Here is a 24441-nt window from a genome sequence, read left to right on the forward strand (position 1 = left end):
TTGTAGTACCGCACTCTCTCTTGGATGACATCCTGGAACTGAAGGTAGAGTCTGTTGTCCACCTAACAATCACAGACCCTTGTAGTACCGCACTCTCTCTTGGATGACATCCTGGAACTGAAGGTAGAGTCTGATGTCCACCTAACAATCACAGACCCTTGTAGTACCGCACTCTCTCTTGGATGACATCCTGGAACTGAAGGTAGAGTCTGTTGTCCACCTAACAATCACAGACCCTTGTAGTACCGCACTCTCTCCTGGATGACATCCTGGAACTGAAGGTAGAGTCTGTTGTCCACCTAGTAATGGTGACAGGATTTGCTTGAAGATAAGAACCAAAATCTCTTTTTCCAGAGTCACCAATCAACCTCTTGGATGAGGTTCCAAGAGATGAAACTGTACACCAACAGTGATCCTGGAACTCTGTGTCAGTTGTCCATGTAATTATCACAGGCCCTTGTTGTAGTACAGCACTCTCTCTTGGGTGAGATCGCGGAACTCTGGTTCAAGATCCACTACCTCAACCTTTAACAAAACGGGTTAATGTAATGACTAGATATAGGGTTATGTTACACATGCCAATTCCAGGGTTATCCATGACATCCATCTTAAACAAACAAATAAATTCAATGGTTTTAACAGTATCAGTGAATCTCAAACTCTATAAACAATATCTACTACTATTAGAATCAGGAAACCAGAAAGTCTTTTTCGTTCATTTGACATCTATCTTTAAGACAGTAAGGCTTGCTTCAGTATTTCCCAATAAATATTAATTTAAGAATTAAAAAAACACCATGGCTTATGATGCCTAATATTCAGAGATATTTCTCATACACATACCTCTTTAAAAAGAATGATGAATGGCAAATGCAAAAGAAACAGATGACATAAAATACTTTCAGTATAAGTCAGATATCAAGTGTCCCTCTGTCTAACACTAGAAAACCATGAATTCTCAAGCACAGAAATATGGGTAAATACCTGAGGAAAAAAGAAGACAATGTGTCTACCACAAAATAAAATGGAAAATAAAACCTTTGACCATATGCCTGCTCTATTTAAAATTACTAAAAAATCAGCTTCTGATATCCTTTCAAAATTAAAAAAAAATCCAACTATGCAACTGTTGAAACATGTGTCATTAATGATATATTAAAGTATTTTCTGACTTCATAAATAATGAAGACAATGGAATAACATTAATTTTTATAGTGGTGATCAATTTTGAGTATAAAAAGTTGCAGGGAATATAGCACAAAGAAATTACTTTCATCATCATCAAAGACATCACAGATGATACCTGTCTCTGCAGGACTGCATTAGCACGTAGAACATTCCATATTCCCCATCCCCAAACCAGGAATGTGGCTCCGGTTGTGTAACCTTAGTACATAAGAAAACCAGGCAATATTCCCTATATCTCCCACACACACATATACCATTTTCTTTGTGTCAACAGTAATGACAGATTTAAGATGATTTGTTAACAAGCAAGCTTGTTACTACATACTTAGGCCACATAGCTCTCACTGGAAGAGACATGTTTGTGCAGTGTGACATCCTACCATATTACCCAGGTTGAAAGCTAAATAGCTAATTAGTACAGCTTAGTCTCTGGCAGGGTCGTTGTGATGTAAGGATCCTGTGCAGAGACACTGATGTTGGAAGCCAACCATTTGACAACACAATCTGAACACCCAGGAGGATAGGTCGAGGACAGCAATGCCAGATCTATACAACTACTTGGCTTTATCACAACTGACAGACTTTACCAATAAGTGCTGTCAATGAAACAAAATATGTCACTTTGGCATAAGTCGGGTGAGAAATATGGGGGTGACCCAGTGCATGTTGTTCCGACCTTGTCATAAGCAATCAGTCGAGCAAGGAAAGAGCATTGCATTTGAGAGCTGTGTTAATTACAAAGCAATTGGTGCTAATATTGGCACTGACCATTCTTGAGGGTACTGCCCTGAGTATAACCCTCTTATCTTCCACTATCACCCTTGTATAACCCTTGTATCATCGCTGACCTACAGGACATATGGTTGCCATATCCTTCGTGGTATAGCCCTTGACCAAAGTTATGCCCATAGCACTTTCAGACATTCCTTCCTGGATGTAAAGTGGAGGTACAGCACTTTAACACATACATTCAAGCTGCAATTTGACAGCTTCCATCACATGGTGCTCTAACTGCGACCACCCTTGTTTGTGTCATTACTGCATTCACACCTACATCCTGAATCTCTCGCTTCTGGAGGGTGATGTATGTACCCTGTTTGGCCACATATCATGTCCAGCTTCACAGATGACCTGGTCAGTGATGGCCACTCTACCAGTAATGACTGGATTATCACCGGGAATTTTCCTGCTAATAACTGACTTTCACGTGACATGGAACATATGCCTCAGATTCTACATATGGCATTCAGTTGGTCAGTAGGCAATGCATATTTTACATATTACCATTATAATGATCTAGTAGACATTCGTTTGTTTTCAATATACCCACTTTAGCAAAACCCAAAGTATATGTGCTTCTTTGTTTTTGGCGTAATCTTCAGAATTCAACATGATATTTTACTTAAATGTCCTATTTCGAGGAATGCATTGAAATTAACCTCGATCAACATTGTCAGATTTGTTTTTAAATAGTAAGTATCTTGCTTCTTTGTATGTTTGTTTACTTAACTAATCCTAAAAGCCAGAAAATTAATTCATTTGGTCTTATAAGAATATAAGAAAGGTAATATTTTTCGAGTTTCTGTAAGTCAAAAAAGGTATAAAGAAAGGAAATGCTATAACCAGTAAAAGATACTGGGTCAGTTAACAAATCAAATTTGTTTATATTATTAACAGAAAGTTTATTTTTAATTCAGAATTTTCTTGGCAACACACATAATTTCTACTTATTAGCTTTGACTGATAATGTGAAAAGGTTCGTGTCTGTGAATTTTCAATATTTCACTTAATTTGTAATATTTTGTGTTTACTTGACAAAACTGTTAATATGCAATATGCAAGGCTCAGAAATAACTTCAATGCTGATAACAACAGAAAGCTATCTGATTTAAAATCATGCTCTTTCATATCTTTTAGTGTATGAATTACACATTTTGCAGGCTCTTGAAAAGAAATATCAAACAAAGAAACTCTTCCAAATTTAAATATTTATTTTCTATGATATGGAATCATCATGTGTTAAGAAAATATTTTATTTGAAGTTTTTTTCAAAATGCCTTAGGCTGCATAAAAATAATTAAATGTTTTTCTGGCACATTTTTTTCAAAAGTAATGAGGGGGGTACCACTTTGTTTTTTAATTTTTGATAGAAAAAATGTGATGAGCGCATTTTTATTTTTCCTCTCACAAATACAGCTTGGGAAGTGTAGCATGTGTTAATGCATTGCAGATTTAGTCACACTCATTCTTACAAACACTCATTCTTATAGTGGACAAATGGATACTCGGGATGTGACAAGGTCTAAAATTATTTTTTTAAAATGGCAACAAAAAATTGTTACATGCACAAATAAAAGTGACACGCCGATTACCGAGAAACATTTCATGTTTTTTTATTTAGCCTTACAAGCAACCACACAATTCCAATTATCATGTCTTATACTGTACTCACACAGTTCTACTTGCATGTGTTTACCATCAGTTTTCAGAACACAATGTGTCTGTTTAGCATTGTATCAGTTTATCTACCTAAATTCTCACTTCAGTGGTTAACAAATTGTTTAATACTCTTTTGAGCACCGCCATCATGCCCATGTGCACATATCTGGAATGAATGCAAAAAGATCAAACATGTAAACTTCACTGATGTCAATATCTTGACATTCAAATACAGAGAGGATTACTTGTGGTCATTCCCGCTAAGTTATTTTTGGAAAAAATTAAATGTTTAACAGGGGTTCAAGAATCCCATCGCCTGATGCCTGGGACAAGTCAGTTTCCATTCGGTCAATCAAATAATGGTATCTTATTTGTTGATGGGCTACTAGATAATTTCCAATTATGGTTTCAAATTACATATAAACTTGGATTTAATTTCATATCTGCTCAAAATGTTGTCATTAAAGTTTGCAATGACAATAAAGTAGAGTTATCTTTCTTTGCTATTTATCACTTTTCAGTAAACAGTCATGTAAACATTTACATCCAATACCATGTTGACTTATGTAAATCCTTCATAATTACATCATCATGATTATGTCATAAAATCAGGGCAAGAGGAAAATTAGGGCAAGTTACTATATTAAAGTAATTTCCCCTGTGGCAAGTGGCTCTTGAAAGAAATTTTGAACCCCAGCTTAACCTACACATTATCTATGAAAATCTGTATAGATGTTCTACCAGTTTGTCATATAACCACAGTTAACCTATCATAATGATAAAATCAGTGTTCTTCATCTTCTTCAGAGAAGTACTGACACTACTTTAAGGAGTAAAGTCTCAGCTGACAACAGCAACTGGAGTCAATCTGATCTAGGACACAAGTATCATGATCATCCAGTTAAACACTTGTCAACTGTTTTGAAGAAACATATAAATACTTCAAGTTATCCTTGCCCCACCAAAAAATGATGATCAACAAAGGAAAGGGCAGGGACCAAGATTTTACTTTAAAAACCTGGATGTTTGACCTCTCAAAGTTCAACACAAAAATGTTTGACTGTTAAAACATAACCTGGGAAACAATTAGCTCGTGGTATGGATATTTAAGCTATAAACATTGAGCAAAATGTTGTTTACAGTACTGTCATACGTTTCAGGTTATAACACCCAGTAACAGACCAATTTAATGCAGTTTAAATGTTTTTTAAATGTATTCCGTTACACACTCTTTGTGGTTCCACATGCAAACAACACACTTATTGTTTCAATATACCCAGTCAGTGTTGCATTTGTCTAATCATTCACACATTTTCCAGACTAAACTCATTACACAGGAAGCAAAACAAACATAAAATAATTTTGTCAGGGATAATTAACTTGAAATACTTTAAATAATACAATAACAAACACAAAACCAAAATAATGTCCAAGAAAGTATATTTACTGCTGAACGACACATTCTTAATACCCATTTGTTTTGTTTCTAAAAAGCCAAGCGCAGGTTCACTAATCAAAGTACCAGAAATTTAGTCAGAGCAGAAAATTATTTGCCATCTTAACTACATGGATATGTACGTATGACAACAGTGCAGCTCTGATGACAAAAAAACATTTTCTTAAGACATACTACTCAGAAAACCTTCAAGGATACAGTAAAAACATGATTTAAAGCCATTTTTCAGAAATGGTAAAACAAACAAATGCCTAACCGTCTAACCAGGATAATTTATTGCCAAGAAATAATCGAAGAGCAGCAATGTTGGAGTGCCTGTAAACATGTCCCCAATATGTCTGAATAGTAGCAGGGGGATCCAGGCAGGCTATTCCAGTAATGTCAACCCAACATTCCACCCAAGGTTTCATCTGAGGACCATGAAATGAAGCCTAAGGTGAGAAAATCACTATCATCTGGCATTGTGTTCTGTAGGAATAATGGCAAGTTCTTTGTTAAGGTCAAAATGAACAAATGAAACTGATTTTTAATAGAAGAAAATGTTTCTAAAAATATTTTTCATATATTTGCACAAAGTTAATAATAAAATAAATAAGATATATATACTGTCAATAACATTATTGGCGGTATTAATTAATATGATATTTGATTACAACCCATGATTCTCATTGTGATTCTCAAAATATCAAAACGTTGTGTGTATGTAATGCATTTGGAATTATGAATTTTTTTTCTCTCATATATAGAATGAGCACACTCCTAATTTGCAGGAATCTTACAAAATATTGTCTTTCATTAAACAGATGACATAAATTTGGATTATTTCTATTTCTTCATAACTGAATATTTTTGTTAGCTGAGCTGCCAAGCCCTAGAACATATTTTATACACCAACACACCATCCTGGAAACTAAGTTCAGTTCTAGTATCTCATCTTCTATAATTCCACTCAAAAATACCATTATCACCTCTGAAATAAATTAAAAAATTTTAGGTTCATTTGCACTCTAGGGTTTCTTGATATGAAATGCACAACTTCATTGTGGGTTAGAGAGGCTTTGTCTCTTCAATCTTGGTGTGCAGGCCCAGGTGAACAATGACAGACTGAGAGAAAAAATATGTCTAATAAATACATGTGTAGTGATGATACAGCATAGTTTACTCAAACAGTGATATTTTTTCAACAAAAACACATGACTACCAAGCCCATACTTCAATGTAAATTATAAACATCATACATCCATATTGATGACCTACCATAACTAGTGATCACAAAATGACACCTTTTTAATAAAAAAAAGATGTGTGTAGACTTGAATTAATTTGTGTCAAAAAATAAATGATTCACTCAGTACTGAAAATGTTCAAGACATGGGCTTGAATATATAACAAATTTTAAAACTATTTTAAAAAATCCATACATTTTAACAAATGTCCGTTGATGAGGATAATGATCAGATCAACATGACGGTAGAAGAGATTGAAAGGGTGCTTCAGTCACTTGCATCTCAAACCATGTCAAATATTATTGCAGCAATTTCTGACTGGTGACTTAAAAAGTCAACAACGTAAATGATTACTTTTAAAACATACTTTATCAAAAGAATGTTATGTCATGCATTTCAGAGTCTAGATTCCCTACCACAGTACGAGCTTGAGAATACTGCTCTAGCTTAAACAAACACCATCCAGGACCCTGGGTTCAAAAACCTCCACAAAAAACAGAAACACTGTAACATCAATTTCAGTAATTCATGGACATAAATCTGGAATCCTAAATTGACATTGCCGCTGCACCAGCACAAGTGACACTGAAAGATTCCTAGAGATGATAACAACAGTTTTGAGGGGGAAGCGAGGGAGACCCCCCACCATCTTGGTATCATATCACCAACAGTTATGACAATCTTCTCTAAATCAATCATATCTGACAATTTAATGCTGGTTGATATTGCCATGGTGTAGTTACACACGAGGTCGAGAGGTCCACATACCTGAAGCCACATAATTTTGACTATAACTGCCATAACACTGACATTAGTCGCAGTACAATATGAGAGGAAGGCAGCTGTGGGGGAGAGATGTCACCGAGGAATGTTCAACTCAGTGTGCACTCTGGTTGACTTACACCTTGATTGAACATGTATAGTCAACTGGCTTGTGCTAATCACTGCTAAGAACATTATCCTGTAGAAACTCAGAGGAATGTTGTTATTTTATGTGATGCTGTGAGGGGTGAGAATTGTCCCTTGAAGTGACTGATACTTGTCCATTGTTCCAGTCACTGATCCTGTGTCATGCCAGGATTCTGCCAGCATGCCCCCTGCATTTAGTCTCAGAACTGTGGAACCTGATTAAAGAGGACTTGGCAAATTGGTAGATCCAGATTAAGCTGGAACCGTGTGACCTGCTACAAAAAGAGACTTAGCAAATTGGCAGATCCTGGTCAACCTGCCTCATTGTAGGGCTCACAAATACCAGTCTCTGCTGGAACCGTGAAACCTGCTTAACGTGAACTTGACAAATTGGCAGATACAGTCAGTGCTGGTACTGTTCAACCTGCTTTAACGAAGAATTTGTCAATACCAGTTGTTTCTGGAACTGTGAAACCTCCATAAGGAGAACTTGGCAAATTGGCAGATACTGTCAGTGCTTGTTCTGTTTGAACTGCCTTAAAGAAGAACTTGCCTGTACCACCAGTGCTGGAACACTACCTAACTTTAAGAAGTACTTGGAATGCTTGGGTCAATGCTGGTTCTTGGTGACCTGCCTTAAAGTAAGACATTGGCAGTTCCAGTCCATGTGTAACGTCTTTTAAAGGGTTACTCCTTGTTCCAGTCGACCCGTGAAGGTCCGGGGTAGAATAGGCCTTCAGCAGCCCATGCTTGCTATAAAAGGTGACTATGCTTGTCGTAAGAGGCAGCTACCGGGATCAGGTGGTCAGACTGGCTGACTTGGTTGGCACATGTCATCAGTTCCCATTTGCGCAGATCGATGCTCATGTTGTTGATCACTGGATTGTCTGGTCCACACTCGATTATTTACAGACCGCCACCGTATAACTGGCATATTGCTGACAGTCAATTTTGGTGCTGTGTGACCTCCTTCCAAGGGTACTTCTCAAACTGTCAGATCCAGTCAGTGCTGGTACTGGGCAACCTGCTTTATTGAGGGAGTTGCCAATACCAGCATACGCTGAAATTGGGCACCTGCTTTAAGAGGACCTGGCAAACCCAGTCAGTTCTGGTAAATGTGGGACATCCCTTAAAGGGGGACATTGAAGCACCATTCCATTTTCGTACTGTGTCACCTGTTTTAAAGAAGGACTGGCAGTGCAGTTCCAATCAGTGCTGATATTGTTTGACGTGCTCTAGTGACATATTAGATGTTTCAGTCAGCATGGGTAAGTGTGTGATAAGCTTTAAAGGGGGACTTTGAAACTCCAGTCCATTCTGATACTGTGTAACCTGCTCTTAAAGAAGACTTGCAATCTCAGTAAGTTCTGGTACAGTGCAACGTCTTTAAAGCTGGATCTGCCACCATGGAAATTTTACTGCAAGTTGTTCAAATACCACAATGGCCGCCAGTTAGGATCAGTGATACGTGGATTATCGTAATTATAGTTTCAGAAGAACAGTGTCCCATTTTCAAACTGGAAACCTGAGACTGGAATTTGGCTCCAGATTGTGAAGACAGTACCATGAGTCTTCAACAAGTCAGTGGATGTCTTTGTGATGATGTACCAGCTAAACAGGGACATAAATGACAAGGATACATTGTATCTGTCATTGAGATGCTTCTGGTTACTGTGACAATATGATGCTGTACTAAGTGACAGTGTCCTTTTGTTGCAGGTGGTTATCTACAAAACCCTGAGAGCACGGAAGTTATTTGCTTTATTGTTTATGTGACAATGACTTCATCTTACTGTCATCCTCCACAACATTTCTACAGAATCTTGCTTTCAAACATTAAACTTTGGTTTCAATTACATTATTTGGGCAATACTTCTACTACAACATACACCCTAATGGACAATACTTCAATTACAACATACACCCTAGTGGACAATACTTCCATTACAACATACACCCTAGTAAACAATACTTCCATTACAAGATACACCCTAGTGGAAAATACTTCCACTACAACATACACCCTAGTGGACAATACTTCAATTACAACATACACCCTCGTGGACAATACTTCCATTACAACATACACATACACCCTAGTGGACAATACTTCTATTACAACATACACCCTCGCGGACAATGCTTCTATTACAATGTACACCCTAGTGGATAATACTTCTATTACAACATACACATACCCCCTAGTGGACAATACTTCTATTACAACATACACCCTAGTGGACAATGCTTCTACTACAACATACACCCTCGCGGACAATGCTTCTATTACAATGTTCACCCTAGTGGACAATACTTCAATTACAACATACACCCTAGTGGACAATACTTCCATTACAACATACACATACACCCTAGTGGACAATACTTCTATTACAACATACACCCTACTGGACAATACTTCAATTACAACATACACCCTAGTGGACAATACTTCCATTACAACATACACATACACCCTAGTGGACAATACTTCAATTACAACATACACCCTAGTGGACAATACTTCCATTACAACATACACCCTAGTGGACAATGCTTCTACTACAACATACACCCTCGCGGACAATGCTTCTATTACAATGTATACCCTAGTGGACAATACTTCCATTACAACATACACCCTAGTGGACAATGCTTCTACTACAACATACACCCTCGCGGACAATGCTTCTATTACAATGTATACCCTAGTGGACAATACTTCTATTACAACATACATCCTAGTGGACAATACTTCCATTACAACATGCACATACACCCTAGTGGACAATACTTCTATTACAACATACATCATTGTCAACAATGCTTCCAATACAAAATACACCCTTGTCAACAATGCTTCTATTACAACACACTCTTTAGTGGACAATACTCCTATTACAACATACACCCTACTGGACAATACTTCAATTACAACATACACATACACCCTAGTGGACAATGCTTCCATTACAACATACACCCTAGTGGACAATACTTCCATTACAACATACACCCTAGTGGACAATACTTCCATTACAACATACACATACACCCTAGTGGACAATACTTCAATTACAACATACACCCTAGTGGACAATACTTCCATTACAACATACACCCTAGTGGACAATGCTTCTACTACAACATACACCCTCGCGGACAATGCTTCTATTACAATGTATACCCTAGTGGACAATACTTCTATTACAACATACATCCTAGTGGACAATACTTCCATTACAACATGCACATACACCCTAGTGGACAATACTTCCATTACAACATACACATACACCCTAGTGGACAATGCTTCCATTACAACATACACCCTAGTGGACAATACTTCCATTACAACATACACCCTAGTGGACAATACTTCCATTACAACATACACATACACCCTAGTGGACAATACTTCAATTACAACATACACCCTAGTGGACAATACTTCCATTACAACATACACCCTAGTGGACAATGCTTCTACTACAACATACACCCTCGCGGACAATGCTTCTATTACAATGTATACCCTAGTGGACAATACTTCTATTACAACATACATCCTAGTGGACAATACTTCCATTACAACATGCACATACACCCTAGTGGACAATACTTCTATTACAACATACATCATTGTCAACAATGCTTCTAATACAAAATACACCCTTGTCAACAATGCTTCTATTACAACACACTCTTTAGTGGACAATACTCCTATTAAAACATACACCCTAGTGGACAATACTTCTATTACAACATACACCCTAGTGGACAATACTTCTATTACAACATACATCCTAGTGGACAATACTTCCATTACAACATGCACATACACCCTAGTGGACAATACTTCTATTACAACATACATCATTGTCAACAATGCTTCTAATACAAAATACACCCTTGTCAACAATGCTTCTATTACAACACACTCTTTAGTGGACAATACTCCTATTAAAACATACACCCTAGTGGACAATACTCCTATTAAAACATACACCCTAGTGGACAATACTTCTATTACAACATACATCCTAGTGGACAATACTTCCATTACAACATGCACATACACCCTAGTGGACAATACTTCTATTACAACATACACCCTAGTGGACAATGCTTCTACTACAACATACACCCTCGCGGACAATGCTTCTATTACAATGTACACCCTAGTGGACAATACTTCAATTACAACATACACCCTAGTGGACAATACTTCCATTACAACATACACATACACCCTAGTGGACAATACTTCTATTACAACATACACCCTACTGGACAATACTTCAATTACAACATACACCCTAGTGGACAATACTTCCATTACAACATACACATACACCCTAGTGGACAATACTTCAATTACAACATACACCCTAGTGGACAATACTTCCATTACAACATACACCCTAGTGGACAATACTTCTATTACAACATACATCATTGTCAACAATGCTTCTAATACAAAATACACCCTTGTCAACAATGCTTCTATTACAACACACTCTTTAGTGGACAATACTCCTATTAAAACATACACCCTAGTGGACAATACTTCCATTACAACATACATCGTAGCGGACAATACTTCTATTACAACATACACCCTAGTGGACAATACTTCCATTACAACATACATCCTTGTCAACAATACTTCTAATACAACATACACCCTTGTCAACAATGCTTCTATTACAACATACTCTTTAGTGGACAATACTCCTATTAAAACATACACCCTAGTGGACAATACTTCCATTACAACATACATCGTAGTGGACAATACTTCTATTACAACATACACTCTAGTGGACAATACTTCCATTACAACATACATCATAGTGGACATTACCTCTATTATAATACAGCCACTTTCATCCCACACAAGAAGATACTGCTAAGTTGAGCACACTGCACTCATTTACAGTTTTCATGACATTTCTTTTCCAGTGGGTGTTTTAAATAGGTTTGTTTTTTTAATCAAGATCCTATTTCTCCATCGTCAGCTTCAAAAATAGTTATATTAAAAAAAGTAAGTGTTTCTTTGTTCTGACCTTCAACTGATGGAAGAAAATGTCTGTTAAGCAACATGTTACATGTCTTGTTGTCATGTATGAATGTCCCTATGTGTTTCTTGTTTTAAGTGACGAGTCTACGTTTCAGTCTCTTGACAGGTCCTGAGCAAAGACATCAATGTTGCGATGAAAAATCATAATTTCTTTGGTGATGAAATATTCTAATTTATTTTGTTTCAAAGTTATATAGACAACAAACAAACAGAAAAAAAGATATATTGTTTAAACTTTTTGTCCATGTGTCGCTCAAACACAGCTGGATGTGAAAAAAATAGAGTGATGAATTGCACCAGCTAACCATCTGCTTTCTTGACGTACAAGTCCCAGTCTAGAGTGGCGATAAACATTCTTCATGGGGTAGTGAGGCTGATTTTCTTCAGTGCTTCAAGGCATCTTGTGAGTGAGTGAGTGAGTGAGTGAGTGAGTCAGTCAGTCAGTGAGTCAGTCAGTCAGTGAGTCAGTCAGTCAGTCAGTCAGTCAGTCAGTCAGTCAGTCAGTCAGTCAGTCAGTCAGTCAGTCAGTCAGTCAGTCAGTCAGTCAGTGAGAGAGTCAGTGAGTTTTTACGCCGCACTCAGCAATATTCCAGCTATATGGTGGCGGTCCGAAAATAATCAAATCAAGTCATCCATCATGTGTCCACAGATCACAGACCTCTGCCTATTTTGCAGATATGTCACAGAGAAGCTATTTCCACAACTAACTTTCAGTGTATATACTGTCATGACATGTAATGTTCACAACAAAACATTTCTCTGTAACACAACTCATTGTATGTGAGTGTCAAAACCTATCAATCAACACGTGTGAAAATCTGAGATAATCCAGGCAGGTTTCCACATCTCTCTTGACAGCAATGTTTGACATGCATGGTATGAACTCACCTCACATTTAAATTCCAACCACCTATATCAGTAACCAAATTCAGGCTTGAAAATGTTAGAATCACTGCATTCACTGGTCCTTGATACTGTATGTAAACAAACAGCAAGCTAAGTGACTTTTTTGTGAAGCAATATTGCTCTCATCAATATCACCATTAGCAGAGTGTTTGTTGAAGGACTATTAGGCTACATAAAAAAATTAAATGTTTCTCAGACATTTTTCTCAGAAGTGATGAGTGTGGTAGGGCTTTTCTTAATTTTTGATAGAAAAAATGTGACAAGGTAGGAACACATTTTCATTTTTTTTTCTCTCAGAAATACAACTTTGGAAGTTTAGCACATGTTACAGGATTACCATACAAACGGTGAACAAATCATCAAAACTGAACTCATATACACCAAAACTGAACAAAACTCACCAGACACTGCCACAATATCCTCTAAAACCATAACAAACACCCTGTATCAGAATACTAATTGTTTGAAAAGGAAACAAAACTCATGTATCAGCTACAACAGCACCCAAGAATGGTCGCCGAGTACACAAAGCGGCCACCACAGCATCTAAAAACGGCAACCATAGCATCCTGAAACAGCATAAATATCATCAAAGATGGTGGCGAGGGGAGACGAACAGGCTGTAGTCAATAATGTTTTTCGCCACCATGAGTCTAATCTTGAATATTTGATATCAAGATGTAGTGCATCAACACCCTTTTGTATTAAGCTTCAAACCTGTGTTCAGACGTCTCATTGTCATGCTTGTGATTCTGCACAAGTTGGTCCCCCAAAGCCAGTTAAACCACTCCAGCTGTACATCTTACCTGTGAGTGTTGTGGAAAGAGTGCTATGGCCATCGGAAGTGCAAGTCCAAACACTGTGGTACACACAACTGCATTCACTGGCAGGTGGAATCGACGATAAATCTGGAGAAACTTGGTTCTACAAGTGGAGCAAACAAGCAAGTTAGGATTAGGTTAAGGTAAATTTCACCCTCTTGAAATAGCTAATGTTAGACTGATGGAAATACTATTATGATATCATTAGACATTTCTTTTAACTGATTGGCAGGTATTTTTCTAAACATTGTGTAAATTTCTAGATGGGTGTAAATTTCCAGATGGGTGTCATGCTGGCAAAGGAGCAATTTCCATACCTTTCCCTTTGTCAAATTTATCCTTGCTTATCCTTTGGATTTCTGACATGACCAAAACAGCGTCCCCTATGGACGTTCTGTTACATTTTTCTGCTCAGCAAGTATTTTCTGAAAATGGTCCACTCTAATCACAGTATTAAGATCCAGTCCTGTGCTTTGTGACTTTTATATGAAACCGCTCAAGTCTGTTGACTCACTTTTCCAAGACGGACATGATGACTGGAGGAATAATGAAAACTGGGGCGGGCAGAAATATCCGGGTCAAGGCTGTCTCTTTCAGTGCCTGAGGTCAGAGGTCAAGGTTAAGAGGTCAGAACTAGAAATCCTAAATGTACTACTACAGGAACTCTAAAACCTCAGTTCATCATAATGTCTTAAACCTGAAGACTTTTGGGCAACTGGATATGTTGACAAATGGCAATAAACCTTGTCTGTTGATTGTTGTCCCCAAAACATATGAACATATGTATTAAAACACTTTGAAATCATTTTGAAAATACATATTCAAACAAAACTTGTGAAAAAGATTTAACATAAAGAACACAGAATATTGAGTTATGAGAAAATAAAACACAAGATAGTCATTTCTATCACAGTCATCTGTTGCTTTGCAAGTAAGTATTCACAATTAAAGTCATCTTCTTGTGATTACAATTAAATTGATTGTGTCATTGTGTTTTGAAGTGGTTCACTATATAATCTCTGAACATTTATCTGACACTGTCATGAAACAGTTTTTCAGCATGTAAATATGACCTACTTTTCTGGCGGCAATCTTGGATGTTCCAACCATTTTCTCGTTCTGGTCAAACACCTCAATACCTTCTGACAGCTCAAAGTTCCTCATGAGGAGAACATTGCAGGTGCTTGCAGTGGCTAAATAACAAGGAATGGGATGATGTAACAGAATAGTGGAACACAATGCTGTACATCAATGCAACAAATGACTTTCTTTGTAAAGTACACATTGCAGTACTTTCAGTTGGGGAGGAGAAATGTCCCAGCTAGGACTGAAACCAAATTGCCCATACAAAATGTCAGCGACCAAGATCAACATGGACCTAAAGCTTTGAAAGTAACAAAAACTTCTGTATCAACAAACGACTCACATCCAGTTCTGGTGTCCCCCGCCATGTTATTTCTGGAATATTGCTAAACCGAGCATACAACAAAACTCACTCACTCGCTCACTCGCTCAACTCAGACCCACATACCTACAGCTGGGAAGGGAATGAATCTCTTGATCAGAAGTTTGGTGGCTGGTCTGAACTTGTGAGCTCTCTTTATCAGCAGGTTTAGACCCACCTGGGAAGAGTGTGAATGGTTCAGATATTATGATGACACAATGCCATATAGGAAGTGGTCAAATGCAATACATGTTGTATTTGGGATTACACTTCCAATCCCATCTGGGATTTCATTTTGTGCAGGCTGAGTTGGTTAGGCAGCTGACTTTGTGTGCTGGCAATTAGGTGCCTTCTCAGACGGTGTGGGTTCAAATCGTGGAGACTCAACCCAATGAAAATACTAGAATCTTTATTTTGCTGAGAAATGTTCAGTTATTGTTGAGTAGTATCTGAGGAGAGATACATGAAAAGCGTATGTCGCTACTTTCCATATCCAGTTTGACATCCAAAGACTTCCACATACAGTGATATATAGCCTGATTTTAGAAATCATTCCATATCCACATTAAATTTCCAGTTCAAACCACAAAAATGCTACTTGTCTTGTCAGCAGCTGAATAAATACTGTTTATGGATATTAGATTGAATAGTAAGTACAAAATTACACAATATTATCCATATCTTGCCATTGTAAACCTTGAAGAAATTAATTACAGGTAAATAATATACAATTAATATCAACAATATTGTTGACTGGAGCATTGAACGCCATAAAGGAAATGTGCCATTGTCAGGTCCGAAAGTGAAGGAAGGGAGACAACTGCAAGTGAACTCACAGCAATGGACACAGCACTTGTGACAGCACCACAGTAACCAATCAGGAACCTGGATGTAGGGGTTTCCTGTAAAATAAGGGTTCTTTAACACATGCAAGAAATCCATATGATAAAGGAGTTGACAAACATTTCTTCATATATAAGTAGGATTAAAAAACAACACTTCAAATTAAACATTTGAGTATAATACTATCTCTTTCATAGCAAAGTCAGTTGTGTAACAATTATTGAGAAAAGTGTTTGTGGAGAGAAATCTGCCGTTTTTAAGGAGTTTAAGAGTAAATTCCAAATGTTAAAACAAACTTAACCAAATTATCATTTCATTAATTTTTATTGAATCAAATAATTTCAGCTGAATTAGCTCAGTAAGGAAATGTCAAAAGAAAACATAAAAACCAAATACAAGGAGTGAGTGGGACTTTAAGTCGCTTTTAGCAATATTCCTGCAATATCATAGTGGAGGACGTCAGAAATGGGCGTCACACATTGTACCTAAGTGAGGAATCACACCTGGGCCTTCAGCATGACCAGAGAACACTTGGCTTCCCCCAACCACCCCCAAATGCAAGGAAGGGTACTGTTAAGGATCTGTGAACGTTTAACTCGAATTTCAGAGTCGATGTGGTAAAAAAATCTTTTGCATATAGTAAGACACTAAGTACTGCTTGTGTTCCACAAATACTAACTAACCATTTGTACTTTTTATCAGCATCACCAAGTCTGAATTTATAGCCTCAAGATTTTAAAAAAAATCTAAAGTCTTTATTCTTCATCAAAGTTTCATTTCTAGATTTTTTTCTTCTTCACACATGTTCATCTGGGCTCTTATTCTCGAAACATTCGCAGCCCTAAGAATTCGCAACTTTGATCATACCCAAAGTGTTACGAATAGGCCTAAGAAATTCTTAGGGCTATGAACGTTCGAGAATAGCTAGCCTGACATTCTCTGTTTACACATAACTGCTTACCTTCGTAGCATTTCTGTTACAGAAGTTGATACATGCATTGTGACTTTGGTTTAGCCACTGCCAGAAGATTGTGTGGAACAATGAGGGGTTGGGCAGCAGAAGGCCGGTTACCTGCACAGTAAACCACAACAGTTGCAAGAAAACAGTATCAAGAAACCATGGTGAATGTGAGTATTACAAATGAGCACACAATACAACAAATATTTACTGGCAAACAAGGATAGGTTGAACACAAACCTGACAATTGACCTGTATTAACATGCACTTGCACTTGCCATTGTGAGTGAAGTGGCACCAGGTTGTCCACGATCATGTGCAGTGTGACGGGTGAAGTGCATGCCTGTCTTATGTTTTTCATTGTCATGCACTGCATGTGCACTAGTCATCCTTTCACAAACCAAATGGGCTTGCTCACTGCCATGCATGCCTTCATGTTTTCTGTGTCGCTCAAACTTCTCAATAAAACTTCCTATCCCATTAAAGCGCTGATTGTATGAAGCAGCCATAAAATATTTTGAAATGCCAGCAATACAGCAGCTGTTTCAAGAACATCATCAAGGTTAAGAGCATGACAGCGAATGTGTTAGGAAGGTTTTATGCAATATTCCAGCAACATCCTGATGGGGGACACCATATATGAGCTTCACATATTCTACCCATGTAGAATCAAACTGGTCGTCACCATGACCAGCAAACACTTTAACCACTAGGCTACCCCACCACCCAAAGAGCATCAACAGGTGGGTAGGCTGGCTGTATGTAATAGGGAAGGAGAGAGTAAGACAACAAAACTGTAAAATTCAAATCAACAATTTGTCAAACATACTGTGACAAGAACATTTCATATTTCCCATTTTGTGAAAATCCTATTAAAATCAGTTAATCAAACTAATCATTATCATAACATACAAGTATTTACTTAAATTCAGATAGATATGGTTAGACTTACAATAGGAGCTCCAAAAGGGACATTACCTGAAACAGATAACATCTCATGTACTTCATTGTTCTATGCTCTGGTGAGAAAGATTAACTGACCTCTAACTACTGAGTGAGTCAATCCTAATTCTTTAAATCATGACCATAAACGAAACACATACTTTCAAAGACACTGAGGGTTACAACAGAGTAATTGAGAAGGAATTTGTTCATTGTTTAATTTTCAAGCATTGATACAGATATTATAACAGTGGTCCCTGGGCATACAGTGATCTGCAAACAGTGGGCATCTCATGGGCATACAGGGATCTGGGAACAGTGGGCATCTGATGGGCATACAGGAATCTGGGAACAGTGGGCATCTCATGGACATACAGGAATCTGGGAACAGTGGGCATCTCATGGGCATACAGGAATCTGGGAACAGTGGGCATCTCATTGGCATACAGGAATCTGGGAATAATGGGTTGTTAATTGACATACATCTTTGAACAGTGAATAGTATCAACAACATCACAACATCATTTGGCCACAACAGGATCTCTGACTTACCTGATGTTCGGAATGGCATGAAAATCTTCTCCCCGTGTCTGGATGGATCTCTGACTTACCTGACATACGGAATGGCATATAGATCTTCTCCCCTGTGTCTGGATGAATCACTGACTTACCTGACATACGGAATGGCATATAGATCTTCTCCCCCGTGTCTGGATGGATCTCTGACTTACCTGACATACGGAATGGCATGAAGATCTTCTCCCCTGTGTCTGGATGGATCTCTGACTTACCTGACATATGGAATGGCATGAAGATCTTCTCCCCTGTGTCTGGATGGATCTCTTACCTACCTGACATACGGAATGGCATGAAGATCTTCTCTCCCGTGTCTGGATGGATCATGGACTGAAAATCACAAAAATGAGTAAGTATTTGTTGTTTTCCTGATCAATATCAAATATACAATGCAAATAAAACTAAGACTAAATTACCTGTTTAATTTTCTGTGCTTCCCAGAGCTGCTTGTCTGTTGTGAATGATTCGAGGCTGCCATTACTATAATCCTCCAACAGACTCACTGAAGCCTGGAGCTCAGCCTGCAACTCAGGAAGAAGGAAATGTACACTGAGTAGATCTAAACAGGATTCTCCTAATCTCTAACAATTTCACTTGGAAGCATGGGTATTTCGACATCCTTATGGTTAAAGCACTGGCTCACACTTGGGCCCAATGGCATTATATTGCAAACATTGTTAAAGTAGTGTAAAGTCACATTTGCAGTCTCTTCAAAGGCAGGTGTCCTACCAGCTTTGGACCTGTGAAGGTCCCGGGGTAGAATAGGCCTTCAGCAACCCATGCTTGCCACTGTGCTTGTCATAAGAGGCAACTAACGGGATCGGGTGGTCAGACTCACTGACTTGGTTGACATATGTCATCAGTTCCCAATTGTGCAGATCGATGCTCGTGCTGTTGATCATTGGATTGTCTGGTCCAGACTCAATTATTTACAGACCACCGCCGTATAGCTGGAATATTGCTAAACTCACTCACTCACTCACTCACACCTACCAGCTTTGTGATGGCATAAACATTGCAAGAGGATGAGTAACAATCAATGGAAACAGGCATGATGATTGTCAGCTGTCACAGAATGCAACCATGATTGTCATTATCAGTTGGTAACGATGGCGTTAGGTACTTACGTACTTACTTAGGTACCTATTTTTTGCTAGAATATCAAAAGAACAGACAGCATTTTAGAGTGCTTGGTACTTAATTCCTGAATCTCACAGGTGGTGACAAGCACTGTTTTGAATATGCCTCCTGTGAATGTCAGCTAGTTTGTTTCACAATCCCTGGGACACATTATTTTCCCTACTGCCTAGCCCTTCCAGCAGTGCTCAAGCCCTAAATGAAGCAAGTCTAGATTTCTTTGAGTTCTGAATCTCCCATCTCACTGGTGCTCCTTTTCAGTTGAAATAGGTTTATTTGTTACTGTCAAAATGATATATATACATATTCAGAGACAAAGTGTTAGTCTAAATGTCACCAAGCTATGTACTGTGTACAAGAAGAGACTTGAGACTAACAGCTGCTTGCAGTCTACCGGTACCTACCTCTGAAGTGAACAAAGTCCGAGGATCTATCACATCCATGAAGTGCCGCAGTCGACCCAGGTAGGTGCCCTGCATTTGTTACCAAAATTTTCAAAATTACCTGAGATTTGGAATCAAATTCCAAAGTTCAATGAAATTCTGACCCAAAACTTTAGGTCTGAGATGAGTAGAGTATAAGAGGAACACACAGAACATACAGCAATGTAACTGGACAGTCAGAAAGGGGACTGACCCCTTACTCACTCACTCACTCACTCACTCACTCACTCACTCACTCACTCACTCACTCACTCACTCACTCACTCACTCACTCACTCACTCACTCACTCACTCACTCACTCACTCACTCACTCACTCACTCACCTAACCAAAACAACTTTAACCTAAATATACTCACTCAGTCACTCACATTTTAAAGTCACAAACTACAATATCTGCCACATACTGAAAACTACTCTTTAGTTACAATAACCCCTTAAAGACATTTTCTATACATTAGGATCCAACCATATGGCATTGTCACTTACAATATTTGCGTTTTTACATCAAAACATTACCAAATTAGGAAGACTGTCCGGAAATCAAATAAAATAATTTGTACTTACACCACCATTCCATCCTTAGCAAATTACAAACCATATACCAAAATCTAGGACACGGTAATAGTCTTTTTCAAACCTAAGTGACCACATATATTGCATTTACAAAAGTCTCTGGCCACAAAAAAAAACACATTGTAATAAAAAACTAATCTGTTGTGACATGAATACATGTACATGAGTCTTCCATCATGCTCAGGTAAAACTGCAAGAAAAACATTTCTAAGCCACCCCAGATGACTCACACACACGAAAGGCTTAGCTCATTCAGTATGAACAGAAGCTCTACCGCCTGAACTAATGTAGCTGACATGATTGGCTTGTTAACATTCCCAAGGTTCAATGAGAAATACCCTTGTTTGATCAATTGGACTCATATAACACTTGAAGCATGACACTGTCACAAACAGCTGAAGGAAATATACCATTTCTGAGTCCCAGATTACCTGCATATCCGGGTAAAATATGCATAGAAAATTTCAATTCTACATTGAAAAATAATTGTTGCATACCAGTTATGCATTTAAAATATTAGATACACAAAAAGATTAAAACATATGCATACAGAATATATTTATAAAAATCAGTTGCATGATGAAAAAGACATAGAATGCTGTCAAGTTGTACTGTTAATATGTGACTTGTGTTGTACTGTTAATATTTGACTTGTGTTGTACTGTTAATATGTGACTTGTGTTGTACTGTTAATATGTGACTTGTGTTGTACTGCTAATATGTGACTTGTGTTGTACTGCTAATATGTGACTTGTGTTGTACTGCTAATATGTGACTTGTGTTGTACTATCAGTATGGGATAAGTGATTTTTATGAAATCATTTCCATTATATTTAAGCTGGTTTGGATTAGACATGCTCAACAAACTTACCCACTCATCATTCATTCATAAAACCCACTCCAAAAGAAATACAGTGGGTGCAGTAACAACATGAGGTGAATCCTATCTCGAGCTCTGCATTTGATCCACTAATTTCTTTGGGATCAGCTGTGCTTCCCTTCAGTATTTCTATTGTTGCTCTATTTTGTTATTTCATCCCATGTTTTATTTGGTTTACTTCTTTGATTCACCGTTAAACATATGTCATTTCATTAATTTAATATTCAGTCATTTTATTTCCATTTTCCTACCTGTATTTATTTACCTGTATTTAATTGTTTTGCTGTATGATATTCAAACATGGGCATATGGACACTATTGGTCAATAACAGACTGGATCCTGGTTATTGCACATTATCGTACAGATGAAATATTTTCCACGTGTGGAAACATATTTTAAGGTATTATAATTCAGCATATCAACTGAGATACCACAGCTTTCGCATGTAACATCTGCCATGGTTATCGACTTGACTTTAGGAATCTTTAAAAGAGTTGATGCATATATAAACAATTTAAGAAAATGAAATATAGCCAATCAAACACCTTTAAAAATAGCCTACACTCACTTGGTCATATCTCGAGCTGTTGAGTTTGAAAGGTGGGTACCCTTCACTCGCCATAGCTCCGTCTGTGGTTCTGTCACCTATTTCACTGTGGCACAGTTTGTAAACCTGTCAGTCACGCGGGTTGTTAACAGGTGCGTGTTGACACAGTTGTCTCCCTTAGACCGTTGAGGTGTACTGCTGCTGGGAGGAATTTCTAGTTACACTACCCCAGCACTCAGAAACACTGGTTGGGAACTTGGTAACCGTAAGACTGGAGTCTTTGTGATTTTTGCGACGGAAACTTTGCGATATGTCAGAAAAAATAATCGTTTTATTGTGACATATGATCCCACTAAAACGTGTGAAGGTAATACACAGTGTTCCAATGAGGGTTATCTGCGAAAAGAACCGTACGTATCAATTTCCATGAATTGGTCAAATGTCACAGAAACTTTGTGATTACGAAAATGGTCTAACGGAAAGTTCATTCACTGTCACAAATAATTCCCAATCCCCAAATATAACTGGCGGGGTATGAGTCGTCCAGTCTGGTAAATGAATCGGATTTGGACCTAATGTTGATAAATTGTAATTCAACTCTCTTGTCATATTGATTTTCTGGGTATACAGGCCAATTATTACCTTACCCTCCCCTTACTGATACTAAAATCACAAAAATTCAGTGACATATCGCAAAGTTTCTGTCGCAAAAATCACAAAGACTCCACTAGACTAAAGCAGAGTCTCTGAATATATATCATTTTCATAGAAACAAACCCATTTTAACTCAAAAGGAAGTGAACAGGGAGAACAGAGCTTCAGAACCGGTAGTTCCGGTTCAGGGACTGTGAGACACTCTCAGTGTGGGCTTGTTGGACCCAGGACATATTATTTTCAGCAATACGAGCCCTTCACGTCGAAGACTGGGTTCGATTTCCCTCATGGGTACAATGTGTGAAGCCCATTTCTGGTGTCCCCCGTCGTGATATTGCTGGAATAGTGCTAAAATCGGCGTAACATCATATTCACTCACGTACAGACAAGCGAAGCATGTGTTGGGTACAGGAACGCAAGAAGTGGCAACTGGTTACAAGAGGCTGCAAAATGACCCCGGAACTTACTCAGATACTCAGCGATGTCCTGTTAGTCCCGTTGCATTGCCTGGTAATCCTTTACCGCACAAACATTGGTGGACTCATGCATCAATGATTATGTGCAGGACAAAGAACGAGTCCGAGTGAGTGAGTTTAATTTTGCGCCGCACTCAACAATATTTTTGCTTTTAACGGCGGTCTGTAAATAGTCGAGTCTGGACCAGACAACCCAGTGATCACCAACATGAGCATCGATCTGCGCAGTTGGGAACCGATGACATGTGTCAACCTAGTCAGCGAGACTGACCACCCGATCCTGTTAGTGGCCTCTTACGACAAGCATAGTCGCCTTTTATGGCAAGCATGGGCTGCTGAAGGCCTATTCTACCCCGGGACCTTCACGGGTCAGAACGACTCCGAGGTCATGGTTGGGAAAGCAATACCCTCGACCATCGGGTGGAGAGACACAGGACCGCAAGTGTGTAACGGGTCTTACTTCCCAACTTTAACTGAGGAGGAGTGCTTTATTATGAATATAAACCGTCATAGATGGATAATTAGATGATCATGTAACGAAGCTACATAACAATAACTGAAGCGCGAATAAAATCAAATGACAATACCCATAAATAGATATTTCACCCTCTGCATATTTGTTGACTCGTTGGCCAAGAGGTAGAGCGTCCCTTAATCAATCTGACAGAAACGGTTCAGTTCCTGCTGGCGAAAACATTTGCGCTTTGCAATTTATTTCAGACGATATTTTTCAATTGAGTTCAAACACTCACACATCATCTCAATTTGAATACTGATGTTAATATAGAATTAGGAAAAAATATATAAAAAACTGGGAAGAGGTCCTACCTTCAAACAGTAAACAGGGAAATAGGCCATACTTACAAGAAGTAAAACCTGGCAGCAAACAAAAACGTCAAATGCGGTTATTCCAGGAAAAGAAGTCATGGTTAAAACA

General features: G+C 38.2%; 1 protein-coding gene across 1 annotated transcript; it reads right to left on the reverse strand.

Moving 5' to 3' along the window:
• Positions 1–259: 259 nt before the first annotated feature.
• Positions 260–22466, reverse strand: LOC137265550 (sideroflexin-5-like). Its single transcript, XM_067800967.1, has 12 exons — positions 22396–22466; positions 20333–20401; positions 19208–19312; positions 19067–19121; positions 18226–18251; positions 17277–17387; positions 16309–16374; positions 15560–15650; positions 15106–15221; positions 14543–14628; positions 14014–14131; positions 260–525 (listed from the first exon to the last, which is right to left on the reverse strand). Exons 1-12 carry the CDS (start codon positions 22447–22449, stop codon positions 448–450), a joined length of 975 nt encoding a protein of 324 aa, XP_067657068.1. The 5' UTR covers positions 22450–22466; the 3' UTR covers positions 260–447.
• Positions 22467–24441: the final 1975 nt, after the last annotated feature.

The sequence above is a fragment of the Haliotis asinina genome, chromosome 15 (genome assembly GCF_037392515.1).
Source record: "Haliotis asinina isolate JCU_RB_2024 chromosome 15, JCU_Hal_asi_v2, whole genome shotgun sequence".
NCBI lineage: Eukaryota > Metazoa > Mollusca > Gastropoda > Lepetellida > Haliotidae > Haliotis > Haliotis asinina.